At 48.1% G+C, this 13,734-nt stretch overlaps 1 protein-coding gene across 1 annotated transcript; it reads left to right on the top strand.

The window, feature by feature from the left end:
- The first annotated feature begins 20 nt into the window (after positions 1-20).
- Positions 21-7,466, top strand: ALOX5AP (arachidonate 5-lipoxygenase activating protein). The gene is made up of 5 exons (XM_062615068.1): positions 21-164; positions 3,672-3,771; positions 4,908-4,978; positions 5,883-5,964; positions 6,599-7,466. The coding sequence occupies exons 1-5, from the start codon at positions 95-97 to the stop codon at positions 6,759-6,761; spliced, it is 486 nt and encodes a 161-aa protein (XP_062471052.1). The 5' UTR covers positions 21-94; the 3' UTR covers positions 6,762-7,466.
- The last annotated feature ends 6,268 nt before the right edge of the window (positions 7,467-13,734 follow it).

The raw sequence follows: 13,734 nt of genomic DNA, 5'->3' as shown, positions 1-13,734 counted from the left end.
TCAAGTTAAGAAAGACCTTCACTTCCTCCTTCTGTGCTTGTAGGGCTGGGCTGCCAAAGAGACTGCAGTGTCCTCCCTGGCACCCACAGGCAAAATGGACCAGGAAACCCTGGGAAGCGTTGTCCTCCTCGCCATTGTCACCTTGATAAGTGTTGTCCAGAATGGTAAGACAAAAATAAGGATTTGCTTAAGGGTGAAAGGGGACGTGAGAAGAGTTCAGGATGATGTATGCTGACCTGAAATTTGGATAGACAATCTCTGGTTATAACTGTGTGTGCTTACACATGGCTTTGGCTTTAGAAATGAAACAATTTTCTAAACATGTAATTTTCCATGCTGTTGTTGCTGTACCTTGGCAGTTGCATGGTCCTAGTCCATGATATTCTGGAGTGAGTTTGTTATACAGATGTCAGCTAGTGAAAGGGCTAACATGCTGGTGTACTCTGTGACAACATACATTTAAATTTGATGAGTGAGACTTCCTTCCCTGGCTGAAGTCCCTAATGTGGGCAGGCAGAGCTGCCCACCAGTCAGAGCCTTGCCACCATGGTGAGGGGCTGGGCTCCGGTGGGCTGTGATGGGTCAGACCTTCACACAGAGCTGCACGAAGGGGTCACAATTGCACCAGCTCATCCGAGGACTGTTAGGGTTATTTGTGAGCAGGCAACTCTACTGTTTTCCTGCATCTCCAGGTCCTGCAGTCCGACTAATCTCAATTAACTGCAGTCCCAAGAACAATGCATATTTCCTGTAATGGAGAAGTTTCTTTTTTTCAGCTCTTATTCAGACGTCTATAGTCCCTACCATTCTTCAGGACCTTTTAAATAAAACAACAAGTTTCTCTTCTCATTTTAATTTTATCATCATCTCTTGCAAGTCCTTAAGCAATTTAGCACGAAATTCTGCTCAGAATACAGAGAAGGGAGTGTGTTTTACCCCAGGGACACTGAGATGGCCCAGGTTCAAGGAGAGCCAGCAGTGAGGTGAGGGGTTGATGCACATGCAAGCAATCTTCTGTGAAGGCTTCTTGGTAGGGATGGGAGATTCCCAACCAGTGCAAACTCAACATAGTTCAATCCTAGTAAATGGGCTGTTCTTGGGCTGCTGCAGAGAGGGGAAGTGGTGGGAGCGTCTACATAAGCCTCTCTGCCAGAAAGCAAAACCAAAAAAGCGATATGGACTGGTTGGGTTTCGACATAGGCACTAAATACCACATGGTTTAACCCAGTGCTCGTTTCTGGTAAATGCACAGTGTGTGACACTGCCTGAATACAGCATGGTGGGATCAGAGCGCATACCATAGTAAGTGCCAAATGCACATTTCTTGCTATTTAACCAAAGGACTTTATATACCATGTTTTTCCCCTCTCACTCTGAAGCATGGGCATTTGACTTCCAGCCTGCCACACACTTTCATCTAATGAAATCTGCCTGTGAGATTATTGACCCCACTGCTGCAAGCGGGCAGTGCAACACTTGGCAGAGGACTTAGTGTGCCAAGCACGAGTGGAACAAAGCTCTGAACCATGATTTCAGACCCTGCATCATCTGATTTCCCCTTCCCAGGCTTTCTGTCTAGAAAGACTGGACTGATAGGAAGTCCTGCAGCAAATGTAATAACTAAGGTGGCATACATGCTTGTCAAGAGTTATCATTTGTACTGAACTCTTGCTGTAGCTTTGGTTCAGCAAAGAGCTTGAACATCTGCTTGACTGTCTTTAAGTACACGAAGTCATCACCATGTAAATTCAGGTTTATATGCTTTTCTGCATCTGGTGCAAGATCAGAAAACAGTTTGGGTGAAAGCTAGATGTGGGTTGTGGTGCTGCCCCAGTCTGACGTCCATTTACTGTCATCTTACTCATATTGGGAATCTCCAGATCCTACAGAATGACTTGTGAGGCTGGATGCTGCTGATTCTCACACGTAGCCTTCGGTTTTGTTCTTGCATCAGAGGGATGTTGCAATTCAGAAGCTTTTGGGGTAAATCAGTGGTCATCACTGAGCAGATTGGGCACTCACTAGGTTGAAGCATCAGTGGATGGTTTCTATTGGCATGAACTTGTGAAACAGCCAGGCTTGGACTGAATTCTTGAACATTAACTTCACTGGAGTGGGACTGCAGTGGCTGAGGCTCAGGGCAGCCTGAGCAGCTTTGGAGCTTCACGGCATCATCTCCTGGCGTAGTTGAGCTGAATTAAACTCTTCAGTTCCAGCCCTGCTCTGTTTACCCATGTCATTTCACCTGGGAAATCACCCTCTTGTCTTCAGGCTCAGAGTAAAGAGTAGGAAACATAATCATGGGGTTGCAAGCTGCTTCACGCTGTAGCCTCCTGCTTCCCCAATGCCAGGTTAACAGGAGCCCAACATTGCTGAGATGGGAGCACAGCCCTGCAGCAGGGACCACCCCTGGATGTGATCTGTCAGCTCTGCTCTGGCCCTTTGTAGTGCTTCAGCCCTGTAGGCAGGTTAATAACCCCATGCCAAAGGCTTAGGTCATGAGTGGATGAAGATGCTGAGAGCTCTCAGTGGCTGTGCCACTGGACAGTGTCTGCTCTGGATCCTCCAGGGCCAGGTACTCCAGGCACCAGCCAGTGCACTGTGCTGGTGTCAGTGAGAGGGTCTGCAGCCTGGCTCACATGGGGACACTGGCTTAAACCACTGCAAGTTTTCCTGGAGAAAGACTGTGCATACTCAGGGAATCACTCAATCTTGGAAAGCACTCAGTCGCTTTTAGTGAAGGCAATGAACACACAAAATACCTACCTACAGCATCAGTAAGGGGAAAAGTGAGGTAAATCTTCAGATTCCAGGGATGAAATCCTGCAGCATATCAGTGTACACTTCTATTGTTATAATAATCTTTCCTGGCATGTTATGTTTTTATATATATATATGCCTAATATTCTAAACCATGAAGTGCATTGGGTACACTGTGATGGGATGCACAACAATACAAAGCTTGCAGCTGATAGCCTGCCAGGGCTCTCTCTCTGGTGTATTTAGACACATGATGGATGGTCTCTGGCTTAGTGTCATCAGATAAAATGTGTTAGTCAAGCGCATGATACATTATCTTCAAGTGCTGCAGTTTTACAGCAGCTAACACCCTGACACAACACTGTTGTTTAAAAGGGAGATACGCACAGAATGGTCACATAGAGATCAGGCATGAGGACCAGGTTCTCAATGGGCTTTTCTGGAAAATGAGCCAGAGCTGCAGGACATCCCTGGGTATTGTTGAAAGAGTAAATTCCCTTGTCTCTTTGATTCATTAGAGAGTGAGAGTTGGGGTTGGCAGCTCTGGCTGGAAAGCTTTTTTCCCATAGGGGCCCAAAGGGCCGAGTCAGGGGCTGTACTGCAGCAGAGGTGCAGGCTGCCAGAAGTGCAGTGCAGGGATGAAGCAGGGCTCAGGGTTAAGACCCTGCTACCAGTCACATACAGACATGTGGGGATGTCTGAGGTCGCGCTGCACTGTGCGCTTGCACAGATGGTTTGATTATACCTTGGTGACCGAGTGAGGATGCTGGCCACATCCTGCACCTCCATACACCCATGTCCTCTCCTGCCATTCACCCTGGTTGTTCTTGAGAATAGAGCTGAAGCCAGAAAGACCAGCTTCTGCAATATCTCGAAATAACATCTCAGAATTATCTGTGGTTCTTTAACAGCTTTTTTTGCGAGCAAAGTGGAGCATGAAAGCAAATACTGCAATAGCAAGGCGTTCCAGCGATCAGGATCCTCTGCCTTTGATCGCGTCTACACTGCCAAGTGAGTAGGCAAGCCCTGAGGAGCCGGTGGGGGAAGAGAGTGGTCTGTCTCTCTCTTCATTAGGGTTTAAAACAAACCCTTTTGGAGTCAAAAGGTGAACTCCCAGTGCCCTCAAATGAAGGATTCATCTGCATTCCCTTGCTGTGTGCATTGCAGCAGTGTTCAGACCTGTAGTTCTCTAATATGTTTGCTGGTGAACCCATCTCCCTTCTGAATGCTGTGCTGTGTTTATGCTGGACTTTCAGCCCTTTGAGTACAACATCCCTCATTTGGGAGCCATCTCACCCAGCAGTAGCTAATGCTGGAATGGTGATGATGCAAGTGCAGCCAGTGTCCTGGGGCACTGTGGCTCTAAAGGAAAGAGCTGGCAAGACACCAACTCACTGGGTTGGTTGGTGGCAGAGCTCATACAAGCCCCTTGGTCCACAGCAGCTCCCTTGGCATGTGGCTCTTCGCTTTGTATCTCTTGTCTTTGACATCCCTCCAGGGAGAGAAGAGGAAAGATAATTCCAACCCAGAAGAGAAAACATAAACCACTTTTTATTATTTGTGAAGTACTGACGATGTGTTTGAAACTGAATGGGATGTCCAAGTCCTGCCCTTCACAGGTGTCCAGCCTCTGCCCAGGGCAAAGCGCTACCCTCTCAGAAAGCACTCCCAGCCAAAGGAGGCAGCTGTAAATCATTCCTGTTCTCCTGCAAAGACACGTGTTAACTCTAGGAGACACTCCTATTTGCAGTGTGATTTTCCTTTTGTTGGTTTCATGCAGCTTTCAATGCCAGTAACATGATTAATGTGACTTAATTACAAGGATTTTCCAGGCCAGTAAAGCACACAGCATCTATTATACACGTGCCTTGATCAAACAGGTTAGAGGAGGAAAGCTTTCCCAGGTGCCAGGCATGTGCGCGGGGTGGTTTGTTTTCCTCACCAGGCGGGACAAAGGCATCCATTATCCAAGTAAGGGAACAGGGAAGCAGAGGTGCGGGTGAGGCAGAGCTGGGTTCAGGCACAGAAGGCGGTAAAAGCCCACCCGCAGTAGTTACTGCAGCCCAAATCCAGTTTGCTGGTGAAACACATTGGGTTTGTTTCTGTTTCCCCGTGTTCTGATTTCTCTTGTGTAAATCCCTCCCCAGCCAGAACTGCGGACACGCCTACCCCACGTTCCTCGCTGTGCTCTGGTGTGCTGGACTTCTCTGCAGCCCAGGTAACACTCATTGTTTTTCCCTTCTACCTTGCCTGGCTTTCAGCAAGGGATGGTGAGTGCTTTGGAGGTGATTCCCGTCCTGCACCCTTCTGGCACAGTTTATGCCAACAGACATGCCCCCAGATGTGATTCAGGACAGTTTGGGCCAGGGGCATTTCCCATATAGGTATCACAGATAAGATCCCTCTGTTCTGGGTGAACAGTTTAGTACTTGGATGCTGGATGCCACATTATTCACCCTCAGGACTAGAAACGGGCTCGTTTGATTACATTGCCAGAGCTGCAGCCCTTCCCAGTGCTGAGGGCAGCCCAGGAATATTTACCTGCATTTCTATGATCCCCTTCAGTGCAATTTGAGTTTGCCTGAGGTTAAGATGAGTACTTTTCTGTGGTCCGTGGCTATTATTTTTGGAAAAGGGGAGTTCCTGACCAGAAGAAGAGTGTTTTGCCTGCAAGTGTGGGGAAAATTATAACTGAGGAGAAAGCCCTTATTTATGTGAACAACAAATGAATACTGGACCACAGCATAGTCCTCCACCTGCTCCTAGAGAAGTGCATGTATCAGCTGCCTTTTACTTCTGGTAAAGACAGTGCCTGAGCCAACACCCTCCTTCCTGAACCTGACATGGCCACACTGTGTTTCCAATGGGGATGAGTGTGTGCTGTGCAGTGGGCATAGCTGTGGGCAGGATTGTACCCACACAGTCTGTAGAAAAGCTGGAGCAAGGGGCAGGCAAGTGCTCTGTTTCCCATGCACAGGTCTCCATCCTGGTTCCAACACTCATCCCATAACCCAGGGCTGCAGGTTCCAGCTTCCTGGTCCAGCGCAGGCAGCAGTTGGGAACAGTACGTACAGTGAGACCTGGGCTGGTGTTTGTAACATCTTGTCTTACCCTTTACCCAGCTCCTGCCGCCTTTGCCGGCCTGATGTACCTGTTTGTGAGGCAGAAGTACTTTGTGGGCTACCTGGGGGAGAGGACTCAGAGGTAAGGACTTGCAGAGCCTCTTCATGAAATTGGGGACGTAGCAGCAGTGCAGCTGGATGCTGCCACTTCCACAGGCACAGCTGCTGGCTCATGGTGCTGCCTGCAATGGCTGCTTGCATGGGATGGCAAAGAAAAGCCCACATCTTCTGGAAGGAGCTGTGGGAGACATGGGAGGTGCTGTGGCTCTGGGGTCAGGGGAGCTGCAGGAACAGAGCGACTGCTTCAGCGGCTCCTGCTCACACCTCTGTGAACACATGTGTTTGTGTTTGTGCCGCTACTTGCACAAAATCATCCTTTCATATCACAAAAGCTCATTACACACATGCAGAAATAAGATTGTCCCACAGGCTGTGTTGGCAGAGAAGACATACAAGTCCCTCTGAATGGTCCCTTTTGTAAGCAGTAGCCTATGCTGAGCACAGGAGGCCAGATCCAGACCCAAATGGATGCAGAAAATGGCATTGAAGGCCTTGCAACTACCTTGAAATAACAGAGAGAGAGGAAATTTGCCCAATCTATCTCAGCCACAAGGTCTTTCAGCAGGTCTCAACAACAGAGTCCAAAGTCTGAGGACTTCTTGTGTGAGGTGACATGCATTAAAGTCAAATGGCTTTTTCCCTTTCTGTCTCCTCAGCACTCCCGGTCACCTGTTTGGAAAGCGCATCATTTTGTTCCTGTTCCTCATGTCCGTGGCTGGAATACTCAACTACTATCTCATCTTCTTTTTCGGAAGTGACTTTGAAGTGCACATAAAAACCATAACCAGCGCGATCTCTCCATTGTTGCTCATACCCTAGCTCCCCATAGCACTGAGGGGGTCAGCATGCTTAATGTATTGATACCCAGAAGCAGCCATAATTCAACTGTTTAAGAAATGAACCCATAACCCTTTTAGATTGCTGTAAATCTCATGCTTGATGGGCTTTGTAGCTTGATTTAACCTTGCTTTTTCCTTCAGGAAAAGATTTATCGTGAGCACTCAGCATGCCCACAGAATGGTAACATCTTCCAGTTAATTCTTTGGATTTTTTTTCTCTAAACTGCAGTTTTTGAGCTGATTGCATGACTGGAAGGGACATTGTATGCTTGCTTTGTAATTGTGTTGTACTTAGCTTTTGCTTCAAGACCCAGGAGCCCCTCAGTGTTGTTCCTGACCAATGGCTTCTGCAGTTATCCTCATGCACAATCAGAGCCTTCTGCCAGCATCCCCCACACCTTGGCCCAGTAAAGGCATGGACCAGCCTCTTCACCTACCCTTCACCTCCCACTTGGTGACCAAGATTCTGCTGCTGCAGGGCAGCAAATTGGCCTCTGTCTGGTCTTCCTTGATAAATATTCATGTGTGTAATGCTCTTGACACTGATCCCATCTACTCTTCAGCCTTTTTGTTCTTCCAGAGATGTGGAAAGGGGTCTTGAGTAAATGAGAAGCTGGTGTATCAACAGAGGGGTTGGATTCGATTTGCTTGGCTTTGTTTAATAAAACAGTATAAAAGGAAGAAATCTGTTTGCTCCCATCTTCTATGCCTGGTGCATGATCTGTGTGCTCCACAACCCAGCAGCTGGCTGGCAAGCGGAGTGAGAGCAGCAGCACCAGGCTCATTGCAGCCCTGCATAGACACAAGTTTAACAGCTCCCTCTCTATGAGCAAGTTCAGTGTTCTGCCTCTGTCTCTAACAATGTGTCCCTACAAGTCCATACCGAGGAGCGACTGGATTACAGAAGAGGACTGAGGCAGGCAAACAGGCTGGTGCAATCTTTCTAAGCATTGCTACCCTATGAGTGCTTAAGCTTTTAAGCCTGTCTGATTGCTGCATGCAGGGTGGATAAAGCTGTATTTTATGACTCCTTTGGGAGGGACAGAGACAGAGACTCCTCGCTCTGCTAGAAGAGGGTTTGCAGAGCTGTTGGCACAGAAAGCTGCCTGCCTTTGTGCCACTGCAAGCCTGGTGCCTTTTGTTGCTGCCTGATGGGGCAGAGGCACTTGAGCGCAGCCGCTCTCCTCTGCACCATTCACACTGCCAAAATAACATACAAGGGCTTTTTCAATCTTCTACAGGGATTTTAGATGTGAAATATTAATAATAAACATATTTATTGCATGATGATTGGTTAATAAATGTTCTCACTGGTTAAAACAGCTAATTTAAAAAATGCACTCCTAACCTTTTAGCTGCTGAGACACCTTATTCCCAGGTACAGTGCCTAGGTTCCTTCCTTCCCCTCCTTCTCAAATGACTGTAACACACTCCAAACCCTGCTTCACATCATGTTTCTCTGACATCCTTTCTCTCCACAGCTCATCAGCAGCCTTCCATCCTTGGTGGTGGCCCACGACCCTTCTGCCCCATGGGGTCACCCCACTGTGGGAGGGCAGCACCTCAGGAGGAGAGGGGTAGCCCCTGCATCCTGGAGTTACAGAGCTCTTCCCCATTGCTGGTATCAGCAATGTCACACCGACACCACTGTTAGCTGGTTCAGAGGAGGAGATGGTTCATTCACAGCTCCACAGTCCCTGGTGTCCAGCCAGCCTGGTCTTCCTGAGGTCTGAGACTTGGTTATGGAGACCATCAGTTGTGGATTTGACTGTCCCAACCCTTTGTGCCCACCTTGTAGGTCTCCCCAGCTGGATGAGTCTCCCTGGTGACTTTTTGTCCTCTATAGCAAGAAGTAGCTCACTTGACTTCTCTCTGATGGGGAGGAGAATCGAAAGAATGTGACTCCCATGGGTTGAGAACAGTCCAGTAACTAAGATATAACACAAACCACTGCTGCTACCACCAATAATAATAATGATAAGAGAAAATAAAATAAAGGAAAGAGAATACGATACCACCCGCCAAAATGAGTTCGACCCCAGAAAGAGAGCCCATGCCCTTCTGGGTAACTCCCAATTACCTCCCTGGGCATGACGTGCTGTGGTATGGAATACCTCTTGGCTGGCTTGGGTCAGGTGTCCTGTCTCTGCTTCCTCCTGGCTTCCCCTCCTCCCTGGCAGAGCATGAGACTCACAAAGTCCTTGGTCAGAGTAAACATGACTTAGCAACAACTAAAAACAACGGTATTATCAGCACTGTTCCCAGGCCGAAAGTCAAAACACAGTGCTGCACCAGCTACTAAGAAGGAGAAAAAATTGACTGCTACTGCTAAACCCAAGACACAAGAGTACCTCCTACTTACTTCCTCAAAGCCTTTCTAATAACAAAAGAGATGAAAATGTAGGCAAAACCCATTTTCCATCTAGCTATATATGGAAAAGGTAATAGTATCAGACAAACGGGTGGTACACTATGTAAATTCTCTGTGATTGTCCCACTGTGCTGGTTTAAGCCCAGCCTGCAACTAAGTACCACTCAGCTACCAACTCACTCACCTCTACTCCCCAGTGGGATGGGAGGGAGAATTGGAACAATGTAAAAACCTGTGGGCTGAGATAAGAACAGTTTGATAATAAAAATAAAATATTATAATGATAGAATAATATTTACTTCTATTATATATTATAGTATAGGTATGGTTTTTTATTATTATTATTATTATTATTATTATTATTATTGAACAGAAGAAACCACATGTGATGCGCAATACAAGCGCTCACCACTTGCTGACCAATACCCAGCCTGACCTGAGAAATAATCTGCCCCGAGCAATAATCTGCCCCTCGGGGTAATTCCACCCAGTTTCTATACTGGGCATGAAATGCTGTGGTATGGACTATCTCTTTGGACAGTTTGGGTCAGGTGTCCCCTGCTTCCTCCCAGCTTCTTGTGCTCCTCCTCACTGGCAGAGCATGAGGCTGAAAAGTCCTTGATCAGGATTAAGTGCTACTGAGCAACAGCTAAAACATTGGTGTGTTATCAGCGCTGTTCTCAGACTGAAGCCAAAACACAGCACTGCACCAGATACTAGGAAGAAAATCAACTCTATCCCAGCCAAAACCAGGACATCATGTTACAGGCACGCCCTGTGGTTGCGTTTACCTTTCCACCCTTCCTTCAAAAGCCAGGCAGTGTCAGTGGTTTGAGGGCTTTCCCTGCTGTGTTAAACACCTCCACTTTTCAGTTTTGGCAGTAAACCAACCCTGATCTTGTCAGTAGTTACCATAACTTTGCACACCAGCTACTCAGAAAGCTGCAAACGTAGGCTCCTTGCAGGGGGGTTGGAACTAGATGACCTTTAAAGGTCCTTTCGAACCCAAACCATACTATGATTCTATGACTTTATAAATCCATATGCAAAAATACACAGCTACTGTGAAAGATGTGCAGGTGAATAGTGGGGTCACATATACATAAACCTACTTGGACCTACTGAGCTGCGATGGATGTGAGGACATAGCTGGTGGAAGAAGTGTCAGTCCTCTCTGACATGTCCTGTTCAAGGCTGGTTTGCAAGCTCCGGGGCCAGCACCCGTGTTTGGTGCAGTGCACAGCACAGCAGCGCCTGGCCTGGCATGGGGGCTGTATGTGAACAGCTATTGCTTTCCCATCCTGCTGATTGCACCAATACTGCTAATAGTCCTGTTCACTCTGTTGCCAGGCTGTGGGCTTTGCTCATGCATAAAACCCCAGGTACATGCACACACATATTGTCTGTGTGTGTATCGCATAGATACAGTGTGTTTACTTGCTATATCTGTGTGTGTGTGTATATATATCTATATGTACAGTAGGTGCTGAGTCATGAGAATGCTAGAGGCTTTCCAGGGAAGGCAGGGAAGCAGGCTGCTCAGGCACCAGCCCTCTCACAGAGTGCAGGCTGTGTACATCAGAGACTGCAGAGGCTGCTGGAAGCTGGGCTGTCGCAGGATGCTTTTGATCTGCTGACAAAGGCCTGGAGTACATGCAATATTCCTGCCACAGTAACCGCATTTGTTTCCGTGCAGCACTACAACCCTCTAGTGGAAAGTCAGTCCTACTGGCACGCCGGTGGCCCTGGCAATGGGATAAGTGGTTCCTTTGAGGTTTGAAGCTTGATGGTGATGCAACAGAATCCACATTTCTGAACAGATGCATTGCTGCTCTCAAATGCTGCTTTTTATTATTCTGGCACATAGGAGGCCTAGTCCTGAAGCTGGACCCCTACCCTACCCATCCCAAAGAGAGCAGGCCTGCTTAGTGTGGGTCCGAGCAAGCAGGTAACATCCCAGTGGGATACAAAAACTATGCGCACCACCCGTAAAGGATTCCTGCAGTATTTTCCAGATTCCCAGAACATGCAAAACCAGCCTGTGCAGTATCAGCTTCATCTGAGTCATATTTTTGCTAAGACAAGTTTCCAAATGAGTCTCTGAGTATTGGAAGAGCAGTTCTGCTGGCATGGAGCGAAGACTGGCTCTGGGCAGCTTCTTCAGCTCCCACCTGCTCTGAGATACTTTCTTTAGGAGAGGAGTTGGTTTAACACTCACAGAAACCTTCCAGATGCCCTCTCTGTGTGGGATGTGGCAAATCACCAACCACCGGCCCAACTCAGTGGCTGCTTTTTTCCCATGAAGGCAATGTTTGGAAATAGTCCACCCTTAATAAGTGAATAAGTGAAGCGGCAGTACGGAATGAGAAGAGTGTTAAAAGTATTCCCTGGGTGATTTTAAATTGGTCTCACGTCCCAGCTGGAATGAGCAGGATGAGCATTCCCATGGAAAAACCCCTTGGTGAGCTGCAGAGCCTCGCAGAGCCCAGCAGCACCCTTGCAGGAGGCATGGTGACTCCAGCAGAGGAAAGTCCCATCGGAGCACCCAAGGGACAACTACAAGCTTCACAATCCCTTTTGGTAATGAAGATTGATGTCCCTGGCTGTCTGGGAGGGTGCAGGACATCTCAAACTGCGCCTCCTCTCAAGGAGGCTCAGTGCCTGAGGACATTAGGACGCAGAAGCAGGCTCTGCATGCTAACTGGCTGCAGCAGAGGAAGAGCTTTTAACAGCACTGTAGTGAACCTCAGGAAAACACGTCATGTGGAGACGACCAGCTCAAGCTGCTGCCTGTCCACTGCCCCTCGGTGTACCTGCCCTGGCAGAGGGAGGCTGTGGGAGGAGAGCATCAGCATTGCTCCATCCATCCTGCCTGCCAGAGAGAGCATCTCGGTGCTCCCAAGCAGCGCACAGAGACACGAAAGCTGGAAAGAGTGAGGTTCCTACCCCAAAGGACAAACAGCCTCCACAGTGAGCTGGTTTTCCCTTTAGAGGAGAAATAAAGAACTTTTCAATTTCAGCTGCAAGGATCTTCACACTGTGAGATGATTTCATCAGACAGATGAGCTCCTGGGGCTTCATGCTGGCTGCCTACTGAGCTGCTTGGGTGCCATCCGCTGGGCTATTCCTGCTCATCCCCAGGGGAAGGGGATCAGGCACCAAAGTGCCAGCTATGATGCTGGGCAGGAGAGCAAATGGACTGTGATTTTCATCTAAAAAAAATAAAGGTGTGGTGGTGCTGCAGTGGAATTCAGCTCATGGTTACAGAGGTGCCATTTCTGTCACATGGGAACTGGCAGGGATTACTTGGGTGCCATGATCTCTTGCAAGGCCAGGGATGCTTTGAAGGCTTAGAAGGGCTGCTGCCTCCTGCACTGCTATTTGCCACCGCTTGTACAAGCATATGGTTGATTTGTTGTCCCTGTGTTATTGTTCTGACCCAGCAAGAGCCCCTTCAATGCTCTGGGATTAAGCAGAGCAGCGCGATGTCCTCTAGCCAGCCGCTTCATTTTGTGTTGTGTTTTGTGCTGCAGCAAAGGAATTTCTTTTCAAAGGGCAACACCAGCCTTCCCACTGCTCTCAGTGGACAGGAGGGGATAGTGCACGTCCCCACCAGCAGCCATGGCTGCTGCCTGCCCTGTTCCTGTGCTCTCCCACCTCTGTAGGAACCATGTACCCTTACTGGTGGACAGATGCTGGTGGGCAGACCTACTTCCTTCTCTCAGACTAGACAGCTTCAGCCATAAATCAAAGCCAGCAGTCATTTATCAGCATTTAAGTTATGGCTTAGTCCTGACCTAGTTAACAATACTGTGGTTTAGAATCATAGAATCACAGAACGGTTTGTGTTTGAAAGACCTTAAGATCACCCAGTTCCAACCCCCTGCCATGGAACACCTTTCACTAGACCAGGTTGCTCCAAGCCCCACCCAACCTGACCTTGAACACTGCCAGGGATGGAGCGTTCACAACTGCCTTGAGCAACCTATTCCAGTGCCTCATCAGTCTCACAGTAAAGAACTTCTTCCTTATATCTAACCTGAACTTCTCCTGTCAAAGTTTAAACCTATTACCCCTTGTCTTATCACTACAGCCCCTGATGAAGACAAATTTTTCCCCCTTTTATTGACTTCTTTTTAACCTATCTCAGCAACCTGATCCCCACTGCCACAAGTGGGGACCCAACAGAAATACCTGTGGAGCTCACAGGGTTTCCTCTCTGCAGGGTGTAAATGTTGTGCTGATGTCTCAGTCTCATGCACTCACACATGGGTGAGGTTTCCTTCCCTTAGTTCACACTGAATTGTTGCAGAGTCATGCAGATGCCAACCCCTGCTTCTCTCAGCTCCTACTGTCCGTAGGATTGACACAGCATCCCATCAGTGCACAAAACACAACGGTACCTGGGTCCTGCCACGCTTGCAACGTCTGCTGCAGATCTGACAGCACAGACTTTACCCATGGCATCCTAATGATGCTCACAAATGGAAAATAGCAGCAGGAAGCTCTGCCCAGGCATGTCATGGGGACCAAAATCCTTGCCAACCATTGCTTCTCTCACTCACTGTTGGTTTAATGGCTC

This window comes from Pezoporus occidentalis, unplaced genomic scaffold (genome assembly GCF_034315485.1).
Source record: "Pezoporus occidentalis ecotype Australia unplaced genomic scaffold, CSIRO_AGI_Poc_V1 ctg18, whole genome shotgun sequence".
Classification (NCBI taxonomy): Eukaryota; Metazoa; Chordata; class Aves; order Psittaciformes; family Psittacidae; genus Pezoporus; species Pezoporus occidentalis.
This window is presented reverse-complemented; position numbering and strand designations above follow the sequence as displayed.

Excerpts from the sequence above, each read along its gene's own strand:
- ALOX5AP (XM_062615068.1), top strand. The coding sequence starts at position 95 with ATGGACCAGGAAACCCTGGGAAGCGTTGTCCTCCTCGCCATTGTCACC. Across the intron at positions 4,979-5,882 it reads TGGACTTCTCTGCAGCCCAG|CTCCTGCCGCCTTTGCCGGC; the intron begins GTAACACTCATT and ends CCCTTTACCCAG. Across the intron at positions 5,965-6,598 it reads CTGGGGGAGAGGACTCAGAG|CACTCCCGGTCACCTGTTTG; the intron begins GTAAGGACTTGC and ends CTGTCTCCTCAG.